Source organism: Serinus canaria, chromosome 3, assembly GCF_022539315.1.
Source record: "Serinus canaria isolate serCan28SL12 chromosome 3, serCan2020, whole genome shotgun sequence".
In the NCBI taxonomy this organism is placed as follows: domain Eukaryota; kingdom Metazoa; phylum Chordata; class Aves; order Passeriformes; family Fringillidae; genus Serinus; species Serinus canaria.
In genome coordinates this window covers 56,041,665-56,063,959 of record NC_066316.1, presented here as the reverse complement: position 1 = coordinate 56,063,959, position 22,295 = coordinate 56,041,665, and the positions used below count along the sequence as shown (strand labels likewise).

The window sequence follows — 22,295 nt, the reverse complement described above, 5'->3', positions numbered from 1 at the left end:
GTGCAAAATGAAGAAGAGGTGGAACGGGACCAGTGGGGTTAGGACAAATGCTCAAAGGCTGGGACTTCCTAAAGTGCATCGGCTGCCAACAGTGAGATGCTTTCTGCCACAGCAGCAGAGCAGATCTGTACGTCCTCCTCCCTTGACCCTGCAGAAGGTTGCCAATCCTGAAATGTTCAATCACAGTTTGTGGTTCCTTCCCCTCCTCATTATGAGAGACAAAACTTCTGGCAAGAGGGAAAGAGAAGGGAATTTACGAGTTTTTACAAGTTGATTTGGACTATGAGAACACATTACCAGCCCTGCGTGGAGTCAGGTCCAGAAGCCTCTGGAGCAAGCTGTTTTCCTGCCCTGACTTGTCTGCCTGAAAGTCCCTTCACATCTTTGAGAGGTGTGCACTGAGCCCAGCTCTTTAATGTGTTCTGGTAGGAAATCATTGCATCAGTAAATTTTCAACCAACAAGAGAAGTAATCCCTTTTTTTTTTCATTTGCTCTGTGCTTCTCTTTGTCTAATATAAAGAAATTACTTGGATTTTAAAAGAAGCAATCAAAATCATTTCTATTGAACAAATCAGAGCAAATTCACTCTGAAGGGTCTGGTATCCTTTAATACAGATTATCTTCTCTTCATTTGTAGGTCCACTGAACATACTTTGCCAGGTGTATCCTAATTCTGCACAGATTTTGCTCTTGAGTCATGTTACATTCATGTCTGAGTTTTTTGGTGCAAAATCCCATTATTAAATTAGTTATTTAACAGCATATTCAACACTGAGATGTGGCTGTAACTGCTGGTTTGTGTTTATAACTCAGAAGTTCTGCAAACCTGGAAGAATTTAGGTCCATTAACGGTGATGAAAGCACATCTTTAGTGAAATCAAAGGAGGAGAAATAATATAGGAAAGTCTTATATCTGAGCATTTGCAATCATTTTACACATAATTGCACCAAAACAGTGATTTTAGAGGACTATGTATTTTTTAAGTACTTTGATTCAAACTAATTTAGATTGCTTGGTTTCCCCCCCATGGAACGACCTTTGATGGCATATTGTACATATAAGACTAAGAGAATTTATTTCTGAGTTGAGAATTGGTTTTTAATCAGACTCAGTAATGTAAATAGACCTCTATTTAAAAGTTCATTCAAAACTGAGTACTGGTGTGTGTTTAAGTGCACTGTATGCTGAAGTAGAAATATCCCCCAGTGTTTAACCAAAAGCATGTTTAATGTGTGGTTTTGTTTTGTTTTTTTAATGTTTAACAGTAACTGAAGCTGGCTTTGGTGCTGACATTGGGATGGAGAAATTCTTCAACATCAAATGCAGAGCGTCTGGCTTGGTTCCCAGTGTGGTTGTACTTGTTGCTACAGTGAGGGCTTTGAAGATGCATGGAGGTGGGCCAAATGTAAGTTTTTGCACCTTTCTTGAAAAAATCAAATTATTGCTAATATTTAAAATAAGTAAAATACCTTGATTTAAGAAATATCTGGGGTGGTCTGTGGGGCAGTATTTAGATAACCCTTCTGAGACACCTCATTGTATAGATGTTATCACTAAAGTTAATGCTGTCTCTAAAATTAAGCCACAAATGAAAGATGAGGGACAAAAGAGCTCTGAAGAAGTACTATATCTCACAGAGGAAGGGAAAGTTGTTGCATTAAAAAACAGCTGTAAGAGATAGATATTCTTTTCCCTGCCTTTTGAAACAGCATTTGTAAGTGCACTGAAGTTGTCACAGGCTGGGAAATTTGACAGCCAAGGAGGAATGAGACGAGTTTGAGTTGCAGTACGTGAGTGGAAGTAGAGAACATTGTTAGTGAAGGTTTTGACATTTCTTTCACTCCAGTAATGGGTACCCCTTATGTCCTTTTATTTTGCCCTGATTAATTCCCTCAGGGATGCTGAAGTAACTGATGAAATTCTGCAAGTATTTTCCGGGGGTACCAAGAGTCACCAGTGTATCATTTTTTGCTGTCTAAGGCACAAAGAGATTTTACAGATTACTGATTGTAGAAATGCTCCCCGAATGTGCAGTCAGATCAGACTGTGCCAGCCAAGCAGAGAGACACTTAACTCCTAGGAGCACTTTCATCTGCCCAGCAGCATGCTAGAGAGTGATGCTGCCAGGGAAACAGTCACACTGGGGGAAAATACCAGAGCTGTTTCCACAGCCACAAAATTTTAGAAGGCATGGTTTCCCTTACAGCTAATCTTCTCTGAGAGTTAGAGCTGAGCTACCCTTTTTCAGTCTTTCAGGTTGATGTAATGATATAATTTTCTATCATTTTAGTACACTTCTGATGCATGTTTTCTTTATTTTGAATTTTATTTCTCCTTTATCAAGGCAAGTGTATTTTCACATGGTTATCACTCAATCTAGCAAAAATAGGACTTAAATATGTCTTAATAACTGTCCCTATTTCTGTTGTACTTGTGTCCTTAGAAGTTTAAAGGCTTCATTTGTTTACAAATGTGATGCATTCATCACTGAGGAATGTAGAGTACCAGATACTTTTACTGGGAGGTTAACTATAAAAAAGACTAATGCCAGAGACAAAAGTAGGTCTGGTGCCTGGGATTGATGTTATGTGCTCCTTGGAGACTCAGTACAGTATCCCAGTACCCCCATGATGCACTTTGCATGTCTACCTTTGTGCTTTCCAACAAATTACTTGCATGCAGTTCCTTGCCGTGGGCAGTAATTAAAGAACATCAAAGATGATGTTCTTCTGAGTTGCTGTTATTTCTTCAGCTGTTGGAAATTGCTGCCTACTGTCTTTGCACTGCTGGTGTGCTGTAACAACAAGTAGAATGAGATCCAGCTGCCTCCCCTAGCAGTCTTTTGCAGTTAATTGTGCAAGACACAGTTAACCTGTGTCTTGCTACCCAAATACAGTAGGAGGTGTTGCTATTGTTTGTGTGCTGGTGCAACTGGGAGTGAAACACAAGCTGCAGTCAGGCTGTGATGCTGTGGGCACTGGTATGGGTTAACTGGCAGAAAAGCCAGCAAAATTGCACTTCAGACCCTTTTGGGTTATGACAAGTATCAATCTGTGATGATTTTCCTTGTTTATTATTACCTGATCCCAGGTAACTGCTGGTGCCCCCTTGAAGAAAGAATACACAGAAGAGGTAAGAGGAACTGTTATAAAACTTTAAAGAGGGTTTTGTTTAAAGGAACAAAATAATATAGTCTGCAGAGAATCAGAACTTCTCCCTGCTCTGGCTGGACAGTGTGCAGCCTCAGGTTTGACAGTAGCATGCTCTAAAGCTGACATTCAGTGAACATCTCCAACATTGGCATTGCCAACAACTAAAACCACCTCATCCTCCCTCAGCCCCTTTGTGTTACCCCTCTTAGGTGTATGGTGTGTGGGACTGCATGATGGATCATAATAACAAACTGAAATAGCTGAAAAATAACTTTTTCTCAATAGTTTTTCCAGGGCCACTAAGTTTTCAGAGTGATCAATGTACAGGCATTTATAGAAGCACAAGAGCAGCATGATGTAGGGGTCAAGGACACTCCCTGAAATTAATGACAGCATAACCTGTTCATTAAAAAAGAAGTTTAATATGTTTATGCTTCACATAGGGGGTGGGATGTCACTCTTCAAACAAAGTGAGTTCTGCTGGTTTGTTTTCTTTGTCACTGCACTCCAGACAAGTGCTGGTCTTCTGCTGGTGTGAAGCTAAGGGTGTGTGTTTTGTTACAACTAAGAGAGGGCCTACAAAGTGTGAGGTAAAAGAGCAAATAAGGAAATCCAGTAATGTGCTTGGGGTAGTCTGTGTATGGGCATGTATGAACTCTGCATCTGACACATCTGTATGTCAAACCCCACCCCACCAGTGCAGTCTGTTTATAGGCTTTGCAAACAGCAGTCTAACATCCCTTTCACAATCATGACAAGCAGCCAGTCATCAGCTGCACCATCTTCCTGTGTCTCAGGAGAGAGCAATGGGTTCATGTACAAATTTTGGACACTGCTTAGTTACTTAAATATATCTGATGCTTATTAATTGGAATGAGAATTAATAAGTGCCAGAATACTTTTGTCTGTAATAATTTCACTTGCCTGCAACTGTCATGATCAGCATTGTTCATGTTCACTTGAATTTATGGAAAATTCTTTGGCTGGAGAAGACTTTATGTATCTTATAGTTTCCATTAATTTTTATTTAATTGCACAGAACCTACAGCTGGTAGCTGATGGCTGCTGTAATCTACAGAAACAGATTCAAATTACTCAGCTCTTTGGAGTTCCTGTTGTGGTTGCTCTAAATGTCTTCAAGTAAGTCTGTTCTTTCATTACTCTTGTTCAAATTCCTCACTTTTCTTGGTTTTTAAATTATTCAATTTGGCATGAACTAAGAAGCTATTAAAGAATTTCCTGTTTTCATCATGAATATGAAGATATTTAAGTACTTAGCTTGTTCTTAATGTTCTAAAACCAACAAAAAGAAGTATATACTATTACAGAGCTGATACTCTTCCATGTTAATTAGCTATAACAATCACAAAATTTTCTTGAAACATGTAAATACTTATTCTGTACATAAATGCATTATGCATATGGCACAATTTCTCTATGTACACCTACTTTACCACTGCTGATGGTAAGTTGGTAAGGTTGTAACAGAGAACTAACTAAACAAGCTAATGAGACAGGACTGTTTGGTTGGCAGGACTGACTCTCCAGCTGAGGTTGATCTGGTGTGTAAGATTGCAAAGGAGTCTGGAGCATTTGATGCTGTACCCTGCAATCACTGGTCGGCTGGTGGTAAAGGAGCAGTAAAATTAGCTCAAGCTGTGGAAAAGGCAGCCAATCAAAAAAACAGTTTCAAATATCTCTACAGCTTGGAGGTAAGATTTCTTTTCTTTCTTTCTTTTTTTTTTTTTTTTTTTTTTTTTAATGAATGCGTTCTGCATCAGAGTTAGATTTAAAACAAGAAGAACATTGAGAACATTGAAACAAAGTTATCCAAAATACTTGGAAAGGAACTTGCCTTGGTTTAAAATCATAAAAGCTAGAGAGAACGAGCAATCTGTGGCTTGTCTAATCAGGGAGCAGGATACTCACTGGTACTGATTGTTACTTAGTGCATTGAATGACACATCTGATACTTTCTTGTTTAACATAAAGGTATGTATGCAGATGGAACACTCACTGCTTAATTTGGGAGACTTCTCCAAAGATGTCACAGTGACAGTATTCATCCTGTCAGTTGGATAACAGGAGATGTAGTTGCTGTCCCACGTTCACAGGTATTGCAGCAGGTTGTGGCTTCCTGAAGCATTCACTGTCTGTCTGGGAAGGATGTGACAGGTAGCACATCCATGCTCATCCCACACATCTGCCCAGCCCAGCCAGGTCAATCCAGAGAGGAAGCACTGCCCTTACCTGTCCTTACTGCACCCACCTACACAGCCAGCTCAGATGAACACGAAGAGCACAGGTGACCCAGTCCTGTTCCTTCTCTCCAGTGATAAGATTGGAGTCTGCCAGTACAATATGGCACACACAATACATGGGTCACTGCTGCTGCTGCTGGCCCCAGGGCCTCAGTCTATGCAGGAGCAGCCCCCAGGGCTTCTGTTCTGCTCCAGCTGATGGCACCAGAGTCCACAAGCCCCTGAGGATTGTAGCTCACTACGGCTGCTGGGCACAGCCCTTTCCTCACACTCTGTGTCCTCATAGTACTGAGCAGAGAGCACACCCACACAAAAGGCAGTCAGAAACCAGATTTAATATTAATAGAGAGGTCCTCAAGCACATAGATCAGTTAGTCAGACTGCTGACCAGACTCCTTTACACACAACTGACCCCTTCTTCCTCTATTCTCTCATTTTCTTTCCATGCTTACACCTTTTCAATCAACCTTGATTGCTCCCTTTTTCCATCTTTGTTCCTTCCAGTAAACAATCTTTACACATTCCCACTATCTTCTTTGAAAATCCCATCATAAGGTTCACACAGTCCCAAAATCTGCTTTTTCATACATGCCATAGAGTCCTGTGCTGCTGTAGGCAATCCCTTCCTTTCATTTGCAAAGCTTTTTGATCAGTTTCCCTATTGACCCATCTTGGTGCATTTCACACCAAGGACAATGGTCTCATCTTCCCTTTGGATTGTCATAGGAAACAGACTCAGGGTGCTCTAATTTCTACTGATTAGGTTATTCCAGTGATTACCTTACAGAGGGTTCCTCCACCTGTCATTGTTCCTCTGATCCTTGCTGGGGCTTTGGGGCTAATTTGCTTAGCCCTTAGATAACCTAACAAAGGATAGCGTGGTCCAAGTTTCAATCCTGTGCCTGCCAGAGTTAGAGACTCTTTTTCCATGCCTTGGAGACTGTTATTGCAAGGTAACATCACAGCATTGTGAGCTGGATGTGAGCTGTCAAGGGGAGCTTGGACCCCTGGGAGCACTGGGGGTGCTGGGGTACCACTTCTGGCAGAACATTTGGAGGGACACGTTGCCAGGAAAGTTATACAAATGATTTCTCAGGGCCTTCCTGGCTATCCAAATGTGGGTGGGTTTAAATCTGAGCAGCCGGAACTTCTCTGGCTCCAAGGAGGCCCTCATCAAGTTTCAGATCCTGTGCCCATGCTACTTAGGTTTCTTTAGAAAATGTTCAAATGCTATTTTTTTTACAACAGAACCTTAGCTTCATTCTTTTAAATGGCTGGAAGTTCCTGTTTTGATTCTTCTCTCCAGAAAAAAGTTCAGCCTGAGGTGGATGTGCCCCACGGTCATCTTTCGTTCTCTCTTCTTCGTGATATGTGCCCTGTATCTGTTGCACCCATTTTGTTTTTTCTTTCCACCTCCCCTGCTGTTTTACAAAATGCCATTAATCCAGCCAACCCGTATCAGTACTAACCTGTGCCCTGACAGAATAGATGGAAATGAGTTGGGAATATTAGTGTGCAGCATGGATTCAAGGCATTTTGCCCATGCAGCAGTTTTACAGCTGAAAAATGGACAATGTACAAGCCTTCCTAAGTTTGTCTCTACTGAGATGCTCTGAAAACTGAGGCTGTCATCTTATGGGGCTTGTGTAATAGAATGAAGGAAAAAAATTTTTTGAGAAATACATGTTACAGTTTTCCTCACTGGACACTTGTGTTAGAGGGATGGTGCATTAACCTTTGACAAGGCTCATACCAAAGCTCTGGTGTTACTATCCACTATGTAGCTTGCAATCTGGTGGTACAAGTGAGTTACAAGGATTGGTAGGGGTGGACTCTGCCTATAAAGAAAATCAGATTGATTTCCACTTTAATGTCTTTCCCAGACACATCGTTTCGTGCTGTGTTACATCAGCAGCATGATCACAAAGGGAATGAATCACATCTTTATATCAGCTTAGTATCCTGCTTTTGAGGCTTAGAGTACTTCACACAAGTACTCTAAGCCTCAAAAATATGTTGAAGGGGTTTTATAAAAACATATAAAGATTTTTAAATACTGTAAAAAAGTACATTCAGGCCACAAAAACAGTGAAGTGTAAAGTTCAGGCTTCTGTTTCATCCTTACTGTGCAAAGGATGGGGACTGAAGCAGCTGGAGGTAGGACAATGAAACAGCAATGCTGCCACTTTTGCAGTATGTAGGTCAATTGGTTAGTAGGCTCACAGAGAAGTGAAGGAAAGCCACCTCTCCCAAATAAGCCTGCCTTGAGGTTTTTGGGGAGTTTTTTGGTTGTTGTGGCAATTTTGAGGTGTGGTTTCTGCTGTTCAAAGGGGTAAAATTAAGAAATTTAAGGAAGATAAGAAGCAGTAAAATGGGATTCAGATTATTTCCCCTCTCATTGTGCCTAAAGGGTGTAAGTGAAAGGACATAGTTCCATTCCTTATCTGATTGTCAGACTTGTCCAGTTACTTGAACAATATTAAGTCCTGGTTGCCTCAAGTTTCACAGGATTTACTGTGGGGTTTTTTTCTGTTTTCTTTCCCTTTTGGAAGGTCAAAGAGGGGCAATACTCTGCTTAAAACCACTACCACTTCATTCATATACCTGTCTGTCTTCATGAGATTGCTCTACAGTTCCCTTTACTCCACATCTCCATTTAATCCTGGGATGTCTATGCACCTTGTTTTCCTGTTGGAAAACTTCATCAGAATTTGCTTCCAGAACTGGCTATAATTAGAAAAATTTCCAACAGGGCAGACCACTGGAGCTGTAACAAGTTCATTCAATATTTTGATCTTTTGTTAGAAAGCAACACCCAGGGTATTTAAAAAAAGAGCTTCAAACCCTTATATGTAAAACTGGTTTATATCCTTTCTTTCTAGTTAGAACAAAATTTGCAGTAAACTGTCTTATTAGTGTGCAGTCAGACATAGAGGATAGCCCATGTCAAGTGGTCTCTCTTTGTTTCATTCTTTTTCCAAATTCATTAATCTCTGTAGTGCTTTATGTCATTTCCAAATATATCTTTGAAAACAAAAGCTGCCTTGAAGGATTTTTACAAATATGTGTAGCGTGAGAAGAACACTAGAAGAAAGTATTTTGTAGATCTGTCAAATGCTGGTTAAAAGTTGGGAATCAGATTTTTTTTTCTGAAGTATCTTTATACATTATTACCATCTTGTCCAGTGAAACTTGAGCATGTGCCAAATGAGCAATTTTAGACATTGGACACAATGCAGTTGTGTGAGTTCAGGACTCAGGCTCTGCTCCTGTTCAGTATCACAGCAAGCCAGTCTAATTAGAAGTCTGTGCTAATTTTATTCCTTGAAGCATCTAATTTGGTCTCTTTAAACTTCCTTGGGTGTCATTCCATCACCTACTCTTCTATACTACCACTTTTAGATGGCTTTTTGGGTTCTTTTTATTTGTTTCTCTAAACAGGCAATATTTTTTTTTTATCGTAGTGGCTACTGCTTGTAGTTTGGCATTTTTTTAGTCTTGATTATAGCAAAGATTTGTTTGACATTTGGTATGAGATGAACAAATATTTTTGGGGGCCTCAAATGAGAATAGAATACCTCATGTATGGTTTTGGGAGTGTGTATGTGGGGCAGTCATTTCATGGATCAAATACAAGACATGACCTATGAGAAGTAAATCCTGCACCATCTTTTTCTTACTCTTAAAAGTGTAAGAAAAGGACAGAAACAGAGTACCCTGAAATGCTTACAGTATTAGGAATTGCACAGGGGGATTGGTTCAGGAGCAAGGATGAGTTTTCATATTATAGACTTCAGAGTTTATACCTCTGAAGTCTATGGTAACTAGCTTAAAATACTATTGGCAGTAAATGAAGTAAATACTATGGTATTGTGTGGTTTTATTATGGATTTTTGCCCCCTCTGCACAATAACCTCTATTAAGTTACTGTTGAGTTGGTTTCTTGCAGAGTGTTTCTCTTCAGTGTTTGAAGGATGGGTTTGTTTAAAAGGCCTCCTGAACTCTTTGTGAAATCATCTGTGGCAGTTTATTTTAATATATATTCTTGCTACATATGGAAAATATCAAAATATCAATCCTCTTATCACTGTTGACTTCCCTTCTGGGTTCAGTTTTCTTGAAGTATGGGTCTTTAAGTTGCAGCAGAAAGCTATTACTCAAAATAAAGCTGACTGAACCATTAAAAGTAAGTTTAGATAACCAGGGGGAGGAAAGGAGAGGATGGAAACGCATCCCGTTCCCAAATTTCTCTGGCTTCAGCGCCTGTTCTTGATCAGGAGAGGGGGGAAGCTGTGTTCCTCACTAATGCATGCCTGTTGAGTGACTGCCTTCACTGTCCTGGTCTCCTCTCTTCTGCTGTGGTGAACTCTCCCCTGGCTTAGAGCAGCCCTCCTCAGCCTGGGATGGGAGGCATAGGTCTGAGGAAGGCAGGCATTTGGTTTTTGAGATACATTGTTCCTTCCTGCAAGCATCTGGAGTGGAGTGGGCACTGGGGAGAGGGAAGAAAGGGGAAGGACAGGCATTTGGCATGAGGCAGGATCAGCATCTCTGGCTGCTCAGTGAGTTAGCACTGTCCCCTTAAAAGAATGACACGGTAACCTGACAAATGTTATTGAAGAGCCTCAAATCACCAGATTTATGCTGCGCTGGAAAACTAAATTGGAGGCTCTAAAGGTCACAAATGGGAGGGAAGAGAAGGGGTTGTTCCAGCCTTCCAAATTTGTCAGATGACAACGTTTTTGACAGTGCTATGCCTTTAGGTAATATCATGACAAATGAAAATATTTCCAGGTTGCACAGTCAAAGTTGATTGCACAAATATTTTGGCAGGGTGCAGTGCATTGCCTGGCCAGCCTGCAGAACAAAGGAGGCTTTTCTCAGCTTGGGACCATCCACTGGGAGCGAGGCTGAGAAGCAGCACTTCTCAGAGAGGCATTCAAGCAGTTAGCAGCCTCAGCCCTGGTATTTTTCTTCCCCTGCTGGGAGCATAATAATAGTTTGGGCAAATCTGGAGCATCTGAGTCTGGAGTTTTGTCTGCCTCTGTTTTGCTGTGGCAGTATGGTGTGGGCTGTCACTTATCTCACTCCCTCCAGTCTCTGCTTCAGCTGTCACGGACAATGGGTGACTCAGAGGGGTCTAAGGGTAGCATCAAAACAGAAAACTGCCAGCAGCAGTTCTTTATGCATTATTTTCTCTTCCATCCATGGTCTCCCAAAGCAAGAATGAGCTGTGAGTAATGGAGGAGGAAGAGCCCCATCAGGGAGGAGAAGGCTCCTTGGTGCATGTACTGCAAGAGGAGGAGCAGCTCAAAGAGGAAGGCACAGTCAAGAAGGGCTCATGGGGCCTGTGTTTGAGGATACCAGCCTCCAGGGGAATATCCCAAGGCAGTGTTTCTTATAGCCTGTAAACAGGAGTATTATCTGTTTCCTCTGCTAATACATGGAGTTGCTAAGCCATGAAACACATCCATTGTGTATCTGCTGTCACAGCAATACCCCTGCTCATTTGTCTAGGAAGCAAATAGCTTCCGTGTTGTTCTCTATACAGCACGGAGTTCAGTCATCTGTGGACCTAACAGAAAGTCCTTGGGTACTGCTGGGGTGGGAATAAATAAAATGGTCCTTACTGAAACTTTTCCTAATAATTGATGGTGCTCATGTCTCATCCTGAAATGCAGGCTGTGCTGCCCTGCACCAGATGCTGGGCTTTAAACTATTTCCCCCCTCCCCTCTACTGCCAGTAAGACATCTAGCCATGAAGCCACGCTACAGAGCAATTCCATAGGTCTGTACCACCCACTCCTCCCACTCCCATCAAAGAGATTTCTGTGGAGTCTGGACACTTGTTTCACTGAATTGGGTGTTTTAGGGTTGGAAGCTGTCTTTCTGCCACTCCATGTCTTTATTTTGTGGATGTAGGCTCTTGACAGCACTGTACTTTCATGTTTGTTTTCATTATTTCCCTATTCTTTGCATAGAACAATTTTCTTATACACAGCTGAGATTTCAAAGTTGGGGAAATGGAAAACAAATCTCTAAGGCCACAGGCTTAGGTGTTGATTCACAAACTGTTTAGCTTGACTGAAAATGCTTTTCCACTAATTAAAAAAACCAACCCAACTCTTGTCCTGTGCCAGCAAAGGAAGAGGAGTGCTAAAGACTTGGAAATCCTTTTGTCAGCCACAGATCTTCTGGAACTAGAATATACAGATACTTTAATAAATGTGTTTTTATTTTATCCAAGGGAAAAGCTAGAAGTAGGAGTTCGAATGTGCAGAGTCAGCTATTGTTTTAGCACTGCACTCTGTCACCCCACACAGCACCTTCAGCCATACTCCCATCATGTTTTCATTTGGCAGCCTTCCCAAGAAGAGGAATGAGTGATGTCTGCATACTGTTTCACTTAGCCAACCAGCGATTCTTCTTTATTGCTTTCAGTGAATGTGTAAGTTTAAAAAAAAGTGCCACTGCCTTGCATTTCAAATTATATTAAGAATTTCTGCTAAAACACAAACATTTAGTAACAGTGAGCCCAGAGGTTCTCACCTTATAATTAAACTGGTGATGTCATAATTAAAAATTGGCATTGAGACTAAAGTGAATGTTTAAGATACTTGAAGTATTAAATGTGTAAGTTACAACTAAACAGTGCTTTTCTATATTCTCTGGTTAAATGCATGTTTTTTCAACAGAATCACAGTTTTGGAGAATAAAGTAGTTTTAAGTATTTATGTTGTATAAGTGGGAAGGGATCCTGTCAGACAGTGTTGCATTGATAGGCATTCACTTAGGGTACTCAATTTAAACCAGACTGGGGCTGCTCTTGGAAGTGGGACTTAGCTGCAACCTTGTGGAATGCAGTATGACTAGGGACTCACTGCTGTTGTCTCTGGCCTTGCAGAGATGTGTTCTGTTGATGAGGAAGTCAGGAGGATGTTTAAAAGCAGAAGAAATTAAGGAGGAAGGGGATAGGGTTTGTTTTAAGTAGTCTCAGGGATTGGCTGTGTGGAGTTAAAAAGATTAACTCCTTTCTCCAGTAGGTGAAGAGCTTAAAAAGTCAGGTGTCCAAATTAGGATGCAAAAGATGGAAATCTTGAGCATAGTCTCAGACCAGATGCCTGGTAATATGCATGCTTTGTTTCACTTCATACTGACTTCTGGCAGCGAGGCTGATTTCAGGAATCCCCGCCAAGGTGTGTGTCCCTGCCCCAACTCACTTTTTCTGCTGGCACCTTTCAGTGCTCAGATTTGAACAGTTTGAGCAATTCTTCCTGCTTCACATAGGCCTTGCCTTTATGATAAGGCAGATGTGTGAACTGATATGGGTTGCAATAGGGTTTTTTCCCTGGGCTGTGTTTTAGCCTGGCTGACTGTCTCTGGTATGTGCAGCTGCACAAACAGCAGTGCTGTCTCAGTTGCACTGGCACTTGGGTGAGTGTGAGCAGCAGAGGAAACAAGGGTGAAGGGAAGATCTATTGTAGCTGGTCTGCTGTCCATGGAAATCCTTATCAAGCCCTACATAAACAGAAAATCTGAAGTCAGCTGTTAGAAGTGAAGGAAGAGATGAAGAGTGAAGGAAATGTGAGAAAAGGTCAGCAGAAATTGAGCACTATTAAATTATGTTTTAGTGAAAACATTGCTGTTGATAGTAAGGGAAGAAAGAAGATTTTGTAATAAGCAGCACCACTTGGCACTAATATCATGTGTTGCAAGGGAGATGGACTGGAAGTGGCAATATGGCTGGATGATAACACTGGTGTGATTCAGTTTAGAGAATCAAAACAATCCTGGGAATGACAGGCTCTCACCTTTATCAGTGCTGATTTTGTGGTTTAGTCATTCTTTATCAAGTAATGAAATGTACAGCTACATAGATACTGCTTTTATGAAAGCAGTTTGTGCTTTAGCACTTGTTATGCTTTAGCCTAGGAGATAATCCTCTTTATGGTGTGGGTGCTTGGCAGCCTGAGCAAGCTGTGTGTTTGTGCTTGCCTGAAAGGCAGCATATGGCTTTGGTAGCTCTAAATGTGTGAGATTTCAGAAGTGAACATTCTCTCTGGCAAGAGTGGTTGTTTCTTGGAGAATCCTAATGAATTTTCTGCAGATATTTTGTATTGTGTGGCCCTGAAGCATCTTCTCATATTCAATGTAGATTTACGTAAGTATTTGATGACACCATCTTCTCAGGAAGCTGAAATTGAATTTGGAGCGAATTCTCTGAAGCTGCCATAATTCCTTCAGCAGTAGTACTAATAGGTAGTTGCATATCTATAAAAGTCAGGCTCTATCCAAATCTATAGTGTCTATTGTCTTATCTGTCTCCTAATCTTCACCTAAATGTACTTAGTTGTGCAACAGTCACAATTTAAGGGAACTGAGAAGAGGGATAGATTTTATTGCTGATCATAAATCTTTCATGCTTTTGACACCCTGGACATTTTACAACTTTCCTTCTCACCCTAGCTGTCCATGTGGCAGAGGTGCTGTGGAATCAAGTTGCTGTTGATAAGTGTGTAGACTTTTAATCCTCCTTTCCTTAAGACTCTTTTGGTGATGGCCTGCAAGTGGTTGCATCAGCACAGCTAAGGGTGCAGCCCTGGAGTTTGCTAGTGGGAGTGAGCAACCAGTTCAGGAAATTACTAAAGCTGTTGTAAAAAAATCTCAGACAAAAGAAAAAGTGAGAGGTGGTGTCCTGCTTCTGGCCTGGACAGGGTTAATTTTTGCAGCAGTACAAAGGGGGCACGGCCAGGAGGATATTCCATACCATGTCACATCATGGGGGGAGAGGAAAAGGAGTTGCTTCCTGGGAGGAAGGCATTCCTGAAGAGTCAGGGACACTGAATTGGAGAGTACCATTCCCAAACCACAGCAGATGTGAAATTACCTGTTTTTTTTAAGTATCTGAGATATGTGGTTTCTGCTGGCAGACATTTGACCAAAGTATATAAGGCACAAACAGGTAGTTCAAATGATTTTTTTTTTCTAGGTAAGTCTGGCAGCAGCTGGAGCAAAAATCCAGCATAAAATCCCCTAATGATTTAGTTATTTGTGCAATAGGAGTTTAATTTTTTAGCCCACTTCTCTATGTCAATTAGCATTGTTGCTACATATGGTGGATGTCTTTGCCCATCAGTGAGATTGTTTTGATAGTGAAGTGCTGAATAATCAACAGTTTTGTTAAAAACCTAAAGCTAAACAAGTGTCTTGTAAATCCAGGCTTCTGCTATGTAAAATGCCTCTTGAATAAGTAGGACTTATTTTCTGTTAAAATACCATTATGGCACTTTCAAGCAAAATTAATTTTTATTTCCTGTGTAAAGCATTGGTGTTTTTTAGTTTGGAAAACATTTCTTTAAATTAAAATGAAGTTTCCCAGCAGTATTCTTTGATAACTGAAACACAGGAAACTTTTTAGCTTGAAATGCCCTGATACACTGTGATTCTAAATAGATAATGCTTTAAAAATCACACTAAATACTAGGAAACAGGTGGATCCTTAGCATCGTGTAGTGTACTCCTTTCCCTACTCCTGACACTTCAGGAAGGAAGCATATCTGAGAGTGTGCATGTGCATGGGCTGTGTTAATGTGCATAGCACATCTGTGCCTTCCTGCTGGTTTCTGTCTGAATTTGGCTCAGCCAAGACTCATCTTGCCTCTGCTGAGATTAAATAGGCTCAAACCCTCCTCTGACCATGCACACATTGCCTCACCTGTTTGTGTGAGCATGCCTGGCAAGAGCATGGCAGGCTCAGGAAACCACTTTGTTTTGCTATTCACACTCCCACAACTCCTTGAAGAATCAGTAGTGATTCTTCTGAGGTCACATTTCGCAAAATTTGAGGTGTGGGTACTGACCCAAAAAGTATCAGAAATTCTGGTTAAAGAAAACCAAACCGGGAAAAAAACCCACCAACCTTAAATCCATAGGGATGTGCTTTGACTGTCCAGCTCAGACTCAGTCATGCAGCACACTGCACATATCCCAGGAGAAGCAAAGTGCCACCACCACTGTCATTAAAGCATTCTCCTCTGATATTAGCCAGAGCCCTGCTGGGTTTCTTTTGGAAAATACAGCTGTGGTCGTTGGAAGGGGGCTGAAGGCTCAGTCGTTATGCTGCTGTCAAATTAGTTTGAAATGTTTTGACACAAATGCAAGTTGAATCTAAATGTCCATCTCCATCTCAATGGATTTACTGAGGTCTAAGCAGAAAGCTGTTCGTTTCCATGTTGGCCCGCTGACAACAGGGAATGGAATTCCTTTTGCCTTTCCATTTGCCATTGCTGTTAGTCCTTTACTGCAAGCAAACAGCACCCAAAAGGCAAATTAACAGACATGTTTTGCATTTCTCCCACTGTGTTGAAAACTGCCATGGATAGGAACGTACTTAATAATCACCCTGAGACAAATTTCATCTCGTGATGGGTGTCCATGACACTAAGTATTCCATTCAGCTTGCTGCTGCCAGGAATTATACCCAGGATATTTGCAATGTGCTATCTCCAGTCTTGATTAGATTGTTTTGCACTGCTTGGATTCCTGTTAAAAGCCTGTTGTTGGGAATGTGACATTATTCCACCCAATTAAGGTGCAGTAATTGTATCATAAGCATGTACAGAAACTGTCTTGTGAAGCTTCTTTAAACCTGTCTTTGTAATTTCAGATCTGAGGGGGAATTTTATCTGAGCCTTAGTAGCTTTTAACTGTGTTACATTTAAGGTGCTTGGAAGTCTGGAGAGGTTCTTTTCTTGTGATACCTCTGTTACTGGAATTCTTTATTAATGTAAGCTTTAATTTTTCTAAAATTCAGTCATAAATACAAAATAGATTGGCCTGACACAAACCCTTCAACTGATGTATCTTTGCAGAAAAAGAACTTCTTCCAGACAGGCATTGCAAAAATGGTTCACTGTGGAACTTCCTATAAATGCATCCCATAGGGTTCATTATTCACAAATTAATTAATTTCTTACCTTTGTTAGAATAAAAAGATACACTTCTGTTTTGTGTACTGGTGCTTTTTGTATTGCTTTTTGTATTGTATTTGTGTTACCAAGTCTACTTTCCCGAGTGATTAGCTCTCTAGATTTTGTTCAGCACTTACTCTACATGTGCTGTTAATTAAATATTCTGCAAGTTACTGATGAGATATTCCCTTTAATATTGCACACATTTCTGGCCATCTATAGTGAGCACAGAATTTTCTGAACTCGTAGTAAGATCCCTCCTCCATCATCCTGTTCCTATTGAAAGAAGTCAGAGAATGGCTTGTTTAAAATAGGCCAGAGGAGTCACAATTGCTGTCTCCTGGGTCATTAAAAACAAAAGGAAAGAGAACAAGGAAATAGGAAAAAGTTGTTTACTCTAAATACACAAAAATGATGGCACAAAAAGTAAATGCCTGATCTGACCACAAAAAACTCTTTCTTGAAAATATGTTAAGGGTTTTCTAACAGATTGAATGTGAGAGTCTGCCTTCAAATAGAAGCTGTGAAGGCAGAACTTGTTTGAGTTTGAGCTGAATAACATGATGTGACTACTCTTGGAGACTGGGATTGAACTTTCTGACTTGAGGTTTCAAAATGAATTCTAGAATTCTTTCCTATTCTTTTTTTTAAGTGTCCAAAGTGCTTTACAATATCAAAGGTACAATTAAAAATATGCATGTTAGAAAGGAGGGGAGGTAAGAATAATAACAATGAAAGAAAATCACTATCAAAGGAGCAGTGATCAGGAATTTTCTGCTACAATTCCCCGCTTCTCAGGGGAACCTTCCCTGGCTGCCTCCTACCTTGCCTTGTCTACTCATGTAGGTTATCTTTCTTCTGAAGTGAGGCTTTCTTGTCTAGTGATGCCTGTTAACCCAGGGGAGATTGAGGTGTAGGTTATCTCTTCACTCTCACAACTAGATGGCAGTAATCTTCTCCCCCCACTTCAGGTGAGCGTAAGCTCGTGTTGTCAGCTCTGTAACGCACCAATTGAGCAGCTTCCAAATGATGGAGTAGCTGAAATCACAGCTGTTAGTTCATGTACCTGTAGCTGTGTATCATATCCATCACCAGTGCTCCTTACTTGGTCTCGTGCTTTAGCAAGCCTGCTTAGCAGGGATGACTCTAAATGAGAGATTCAGAGACCTCACTCAGCAAACAAAATCCTAGTTTCTCTTGGCCAGTGTTCATCCTTGTATTGTTTCCTTGTCTCTGCAGCTTCCTATTGCTGAAAAAATAAGGATCATTGCTCAGAAGGTGTATGGAGCTCAGGATATCGAGCTGTCTCCTGCTGCACAGTCCCAAGTTGATCGTTACACCCGGCAGGTGAGAGCACCAGGGAATTGTGCAGGCAGGTACCTGCTGGATGTGAGTCTTGGGGAACCTCAGGGTGTAACGTGTTCTCAGACTGGGGTGTTAAGTCAAGCTTTGCTGAAAGGCATGAGCTTACCCGTGGTGGTGAACTGTGGAGGTCAGTATGGGTTGGTTAAGATTTGGTAGAACAGAATGGTTTTAACCTTGAAGGTGATCTCCTGTGAGATATGAATGGAGTTCAGAATACTTCTGAGATTGCCCATGAAACTGTACTTTCTGTAGAGTTTGGGTTACCCTCCTAAACCTGACAACTGTGTATCTGCAAAAGTTGCTGCTAGCAAATGTAGCCAATTTTAGAATGTGTTCATTTGTACCTGCAAAAAAGAGTTTGCAAACACAGTAAGACCTATGCACAGCTATACACATTGATAATAAAGGTCCCAATATTTGTAAAGTCTTCTGATTTCTTTCTGTTCCTATTACTTTCAAAGAGTTATGAATACTAGAACATGAAATACATCACCTATCCTAAAGCATGTGGGAGCATGTTACAGTTTGAAAAGATCTGAAACCATGTGGAGAGGTGAATGTGTTTTTTGTAGTGGAATGGCTTCTGGACATAAATGTGGCTGGAGCCTTTCTGTCAGAAAACAGAAACAATATGTCCAGGAAAAATTCCTGAGTAAACTTCAGCAGCTTGGTCAGACAAACAGAAGTCCTTAGTCAGACAGGTGGACAGCCATCTTCCCTAAAATGCAAACTTCCTGAGAACTAATTTGATTTTTCTAAATGGAAAAGGTTTCTTAGTGTACTTGAAGCTAAATAATCCATGCCTTTTTTTTTCCTGCTGTGATTCTCTAATCCATATTTTAGTCTAAGTGTTGGTATATTAGGAAATGTTCTCACAATGTCACCTAAAGAGTTGTCAGGATTGGGCTGCAGAGACAATTGCCTGAAGTGCCATCTTTCCTCCTGGCCCTGTTTGTAAAAGAATTGAACAGAAGAGTGGAAGGTGCCTGACTCAAGATTAATCAATAACCTGGAGACAAATTGTGGACATGGGGAGCTGCTGAGGCACTTTTCCTGATTATCTCCCACATTTTCAGTAATTAGCACACTGACATTAGTGAAGGGGGTGCCATCACCTCATACAGGTTTTATCTTGTTTAAAAACAAAGGAAAGCATCATGAGAACCATCTGTGTTTACCCCCAAGAAGGCATTAATACCCTTGGAAAATTTTGGACTCTCTATCCTGGTCTCAAGTTGCTGTCTAACTGGGTCATTAGAGCCCAAAGGGAACTGCTGTACGAGAGGTTTCTAGAAGATACTGATGACAAAATAAAAACATAATGAGCCTTTACTCTGATTTTAAAAACTTTTTTTTTTTTATTATTAGGGATTTGGAAATCTTCCCATTTGCATGGCAAAAACTCACCTATCCCTCTCCCATCAGCCTGAGAGGAAGGGTGTTCCCACTGGTTTCATTTTGCCGATTAGCGATGTGCGAGCCAGCATTGGAGCTGGATTCATCTACCCTCTGGTAGGAACGGTGAGTGCAAAGCGTTCAGCTCATTAACTCCCCTTTCACCCAGCTTGACAGGGAAGTGCATTTCCTGTTTGCTTCTAAAAATAATGTGTAGAACCATGTGAGTTCTTGCTTTTGGATAATAATCTTATCCACAAACTTTATGGAGCACTACATTGATAGGAAAAGATAATCAAGAAAATGCAATGTCATATAAGAGCTTTGACTGTCGGGTCTGAGAGAATGGCTCTTGCTGTTGTTTCTGTTGCTGTTGGTTTTAGGTTAGTCTAGGGTCTTTAGGCACCCTAATGCCACAGAAAAATGAATTTACTTGTCGTTGCCTTTTCTTATTCAAATTGCAGCCTGTAAATAACTAGTTAGATATTATTCTATATTTTAAGTCTTTTATCTATCATTACAAACCATTTCAATGCAATTAGATTAAAGGAATTTTGTTGGGTAATAGAGTATGCTTAAAATAATTGCTCTTCAGCTGATGAGCCTGATCTGCTCCCAGTCTTTGTGAGCATCACTACTGGTGCTGTAAAAGTAAGTTATGGTGGGAAGGGTTAGATTTTTAACTGCAGAAGTAATAGCACATTCCTTCTCCTTTATTAGAGATTTAAACAATGAGGTGCTAAAAAGAGGCAATCATCATCCCTTCTTCCTATCCCTCCTTACAAGTACAGACTCAAATTGGGAAGCTCCTGATATTTCTTCCTTTGCAGGCCTTATCAAAATAGCTGAGAAGTGAGTTGGCTCATGCCTTCTGAAAACCATGCACATCTCAATCCAAACAGCAGTTGAACTGCATCTGACATCTCCTACATGTAGCTGATTCATGGGATGGTGCTGGAGAAGGGATGCAAAAGCCATTGCACTTCCGGAGAGAGTACTCTCCCAATGTTATCTCATCTTCCCAGAGCACAGCCTGATTTCCTTGTGGAGCAGTACACTTAGGAAAGGTTGAAAGTTTCTAATCTATTGTTTTGAATTCCCTCCGAAACAATCAAGTGTTTGAAATGAGGAAGGAAGTACTTTCTGACCAGGAGGGTTCCTGGAGTTCAGGAAACTGTGTCACTTTAAGTCACTGGACTTGTGGATATGCTTTCCTTCTGCATGACCACATTATGCACATCCTCCAGAAGCAGAGCACAGCTGTGTATTTAAATTGTGTAAGACCAAATTCCAGTTACTGGTGACAGGGGTAAAATTTATCAGAACTTCTAGTATCTCCTTCATGGCCTGGATTCAAGTTTGCACTGCAAGTTGTGTGTCATGAAGTTATGAGAAGGAGTGCATGTGAGTAATGGGCAGCAACTAATTCAAATCCATGAGGGAGCTTTTCTGTTGGATGTCAGAATGAAATATTGCTGGGTTGAGCTTTCTAAATGAGTCACACCCTGCATGCTTTGCTATAAACTAGCTGCAGTTCAGTGTCATAAATCCATAGAAACTGTCCATAGGAGCAGTATAAACCAAACAAATTCAAGGATTACCTCTTTCTGTTACCATTTGGAAACTAAAAAATGAAGTTCTTTTGAAGGATATTTTGTATATGAGATTTCTTTTTGGAGGAGAGTGTAAAAATACGTCTAAGTTAGTTAGCCTGACTTTGGTGAGAAGCAGTATTAGCCATGGAACTTCTCCCATATCCTGAGCTGGGAAGGCAGTATAGCCTGTGTTATGTATTCCAAGAGAGTTTGTAGGCGAGGTATTGTATAAACATAAGATCCCCAAGAGGTAAAAATGTAAATACATGGACATCGATCATTGGTTGTTTGGAAAACTATTGCTAATGCTCAGGAATGTAATGCTCAGGAATGTGGGACAGAACACTTCTTGGAACCATCACAGTTGCTCCAAACCAGAGTGAATGAATATGAATGTATTCCTAACATTGTTAACACACAGTTCCTTCTTTAGAATTAAATTTATAGCAAGAGGTCCAACTTGCTGCCTTTCAGAGTGGAGAGTTGTGAGCATCATGAAACAAACTTTCATAATATAATTACACCACGACTTTTGAAACCACTTTTCTGATTTGTCACCTTCAGATTTTTGGTGCACGTTATTGTCAGCTACTAAGTCTTAGGGTTAGTGTTACTTTTAAAGTTGTGCAGGAAGAAATATTTTTGATGTCTAGCTTCAAAACTGAAAGCCTTCCCTTGGCAGTTCTCTTACTAATAAAGCTATCTGAAAATGTCTGCAAGAACAAAGCAAGTATAAAAGGGCATGTCCTGAAGGCTTAAAGTGGTTAGAAGTCAATGTTGTGAGTAGAGGGATTACAGAAATCCCAGTGACAAACATCCAGTCATGTCAGTGGACTAGATTTCTTTATATAGGAAAAAAAGAAGGAGCCACAGAATTTTTTTTTCCCCTTCCACTGCTTGCTGGCTAATTGCATTAATGGAGAGGTCCCTTAATATCTAAGCTGCTCAGAACCTTCTTACAACTAAGGCTTTTCTGATGGCAGGAAAAAAATGCTATTTTTCATTAAAGTTGTAGAGATAATTCTGATGCTAATTAAATGTCAAATGCCATTCTCAAAGCATATTTTTTACCAGGTGAACTTCTCATATTCTGACCTGTCAGAATTGATCAGTAAATCAGGTTGCTAAGAGTTCTGCTCCAATGTAATGGGGACGAGCATTACAAATGAGAGAGATAAGTGCTGCTGAAAGACAATAAACTATCTGCAGTGACTAGCATTTGTAGTTTAGCCTTGTCACTAGCACATGCAAAGTAATGAGGTTTGTATTTATCCCAGCTCTGATACACAGTGGTTTTTTTAAAACTAAATATTTAGCCTGTTGTCTTCATGTTCTCTAAGCAATATTTGGTTTTTGTTATGGTTGGCTCCAGTTCCCATACAGCATGGAAGTCTTTCCAGGAAAAATGAGCTGAGCCTTATCAGAGGAAATCAGCAGTGAAACAAGAGGTGCATTTAATTAACACTGGCACAGCTTTTATCCAAGTTCTCTGAGACCATGACCCAGAGGGCTACATCACTCTCACAGGTGGACTGTTGACATCATTGCTTGGCTTAAC

At 40.6% G+C, this 22,295-nt stretch overlaps 1 protein-coding gene across 3 annotated transcripts in view; it reads left to right on the top strand.

The window, feature by feature from the left end:
- Positions 1-22,295, top strand: part of MTHFD1L (methylenetetrahydrofolate dehydrogenase (NADP+ dependent) 1 like) — a 145,520-nt gene that overhangs the window by 78,177 nt on the left and 45,048 nt on the right. For all 3 annotated transcript variants that reach the window (XM_050972386.1, XM_050972387.1, XM_050972389.1), the window contains 6 exons: positions 1,268-1,407; positions 3,093-3,134; positions 4,194-4,294; positions 4,689-4,866; positions 17,622-17,729; positions 19,116-19,268. In XM_050972386.1, coding sequence (XP_050828343.1) covers positions 1,268-1,407; positions 3,093-3,134; positions 4,194-4,294; positions 4,689-4,866; positions 17,622-17,729; positions 19,116-19,268 — 722 coding nt within the window. The remainder of the gene's footprint in view (positions 1-1,267; positions 1,408-3,092; positions 3,135-4,193; positions 4,295-4,688; positions 4,867-17,621; positions 17,730-19,115; positions 19,269-22,295) is intronic.